The sequence below is a fragment of the Austrofundulus limnaeus genome, unplaced genomic scaffold, assembly GCF_001266775.1.
Source record: "Austrofundulus limnaeus strain Quisiro unplaced genomic scaffold, Austrofundulus_limnaeus-1.0 Scaffold96, whole genome shotgun sequence".
In the NCBI taxonomy this organism is placed as follows: domain Eukaryota; kingdom Metazoa; phylum Chordata; class Actinopteri; order Cyprinodontiformes; family Rivulidae; genus Austrofundulus; species Austrofundulus limnaeus.
In genome coordinates this window covers 1,154,231-1,156,758 of record NW_013952498.1, presented here as the reverse complement: position 1 = coordinate 1,156,758, position 2,528 = coordinate 1,154,231, and the positions used below count along the sequence as shown (strand labels likewise).

The window sequence follows — 2,528 nt, the reverse complement described above, 5'->3', positions numbered from 1 at the left end:
GTTCACATTTTAAGAAGAGAAGAATTCTGTCAGCTTGATTCATTCTGGACTTTACTATTTGACTCATTAGCACATGGAACTGCATCCACCATCAGCACCCCCAGGTAAAGGACAGGTGAGTGACAGGGCAGGGGCACTTCAGGGGGCCAATCAGATTTCAGGGCTGGGTCCAATGCCCCTTTGGCCCCGCCCCTAGAACCGCCCCTGCTCCATGGTCCTGAGATGTGTGGACCCTGCGAGTTTGCAACTTTTACTTCCTGTTTACTACACACATGCATCTGACGTAATTGATTTGCTTCAAGCCAGTTGGTGGAAACACGTCTGATTCGCATTTCTTTGTTTTTTCCTTTTTGCGAAATTTTAAAAATTCACTCAAAATTCGAATTAAAATTGGATGAAGACACATTTAGTGACACGCTACTCTCTGGTGTATTGCTGACAGACAACTTCAGGACTACTCGTGGGTTTTTTAAGTCAAACAAATWGCGGGACTCCTTTCAGATTTAAACTTTCAGTGATTTTTTATTTCCCTTTATTTCCTTTCATGCAGACAATGAAATAACTCTAAACTTTATTGGTGCTAAAACTGGCTAAAAGCATGCAGCAGCTTGGATACAATCATGGTAAGAGTCAGATTATGTTGAAACCTAAAACCTTTAAAAGACGCAGGTGGACTTATTTTGATTTGTTCAAGTTTTTTCTCTACCTCTCTCTGGCTCTRGAATGTCAAGCWGTTATCTGCTCAGAAGCAGTCGTTTCTACGTTAATTATAAATTACTCTACCCCCTTGGTAAAATAGTRCACCGTATTTTCTAAAGGTTGTATTACGAAATGAAACTGATCAGCTGTAATTAATTGATCATTCAGAAATGAGGCAAAATGGAAAGGGTTTTGATGGAATCAGCTGTTTAGGTCTTATTTTGACCATAATAATAGCTGTTTATTATCTATTCTAGGCTTTAAGAGAGCAAAAAAATTGGGATTCWTTGTACTTTAATGATTTAAACCTGGGAACTAGTAGTGAATGTAGCTCCAAGCCTGAAGTTCTTAATGTTTTCTGTCTTAAAATAACATTTCTTGCAGAATCTGTAAAATATTCTYGGCCCAAAAACTAAGGAAATTAGTGTTTGGTAGTTTATTTCTTTGTTGTTTTACATTATTAGTTTTGAATTATGTGTTTTTTCAGGCTGAAATATATTGTTACTCCTGTTGGAAGTGCCTCAAGCTGCAACAAACATGCTACAGCTAGTTGCTGCTGCCACTGTTTGCACTTGCAAATAAGCACATAATGCTGCATGAAGAACTGTGTAATGAGATATTGATCAGATTTGTTTTTAGGCAGCAGRTTTCTACTTTGTTCTTGGCCCCACTTCATTGTTAGCTTATCAGTTAGCCTTTGCTGTGAAATGGCACAAATAAACAAAAAGCTGTAGTGTCTAGTTAACAACACACACAGATGTACTTACCTTTTAAATTGATTGAGATTAATCAGGTGTGGCATTCATGTTTTAATTGGCCTAATAGATTGACCAACTTCCTTTAGTCAGCTGTCAAAACAAGAGTATTTATTGTGTTTGTTCAGTAAAATCAGAGCTTTGTGTAATGCCAAAGCTGCCCTGAAAAATAGTATTTTYGTTTTGCTTCCAAAGTAAGCTTTACTTTTGCAGATGCACAACTGCCAGGAGTAGACAAGGCTCGGGTACGGCCTGTTCTTTGAACTGTAAATCCTCAGATTCTTTGTTCTCTCATAGTGAAGCTTTGAGCGAAGAAACAAACAAATGTGTGAGTAAAGCTGTTTTTGTTTGCAGTGGAGTGGAGCACCTCAGCCGACTTTAAGCACATCCTTGGTTCGGGACAAGTTATGCAGACCAAGAACCCCTCCTTCACCATCAAGAACCTGACAGCAGTGAGTCACAGATTTAACGCACATACCTGCACATAATATTGACAGAAATGCATGTCACATAATCATATGATGTGAAAGCAGCAGAAGCTCATCTATGGACTGTGTTTATTGCCTCATTTATAAACCGCTTTGAACCACTTTGCACAAGAGAACACTTTTCAACGACCTCAATGAGATGAATTAATAATGAGAGCTCCGTTTCTTTGTCCTGAGATGGTTGATTCACGAGCTTAATGCATGCTGATAATCTGTCGGTCTTCTGTTTCTCCAAACACAGGGAGAGCGTTACTTTGTAAGAGTGAGCACGTACAACGTAAAAGGATGGGGCCCGCCTCGCTGCTCTGCTCCAGCCAGCGCTGCCCCCTCCAGTGAGTATCAGAATCAGAATCCGGTTTATTGGCCAAGTATGTGGATACACACAAGGAATTAGTTTTCGGCTGTTCGTGTCTCTCTAGTATTAACAAAATACAGATACTTTACATATAATTTACACATAATACACAATATATAGAAAAATACACATTATACTTCACTGTACCAGGATTTATCTGTGCGGTGTGCTTTACAGTGTTATTCACAAAAAAAGCAATATGACAGCAGTATGCAGAGTGAATATTTATTA

The 2,528-nt window shown here is 38.9% G+C and overlaps 1 protein-coding gene across 1 annotated transcript in view; it reads left to right on the top strand.

Moving 5' to 3' along the window:
* Positions 1-2,528, top strand: part of LOC106520701 (ankyrin repeat and fibronectin type-III domain-containing protein 1) — a 43,698-nt gene that overhangs the window by 22,892 nt on the left and 18,278 nt on the right. Inside the window, exons 7-8 of the mRNA XM_014012920.1 lie at positions 1,809-1,906; positions 2,184-2,274. Of these exons, the coding sequence (XP_013868374.1) occupies positions 1,809-1,906; positions 2,184-2,274 (189 nt within the window). The remainder of the gene's footprint in view (positions 1-1,808; positions 1,907-2,183; positions 2,275-2,528) is intronic.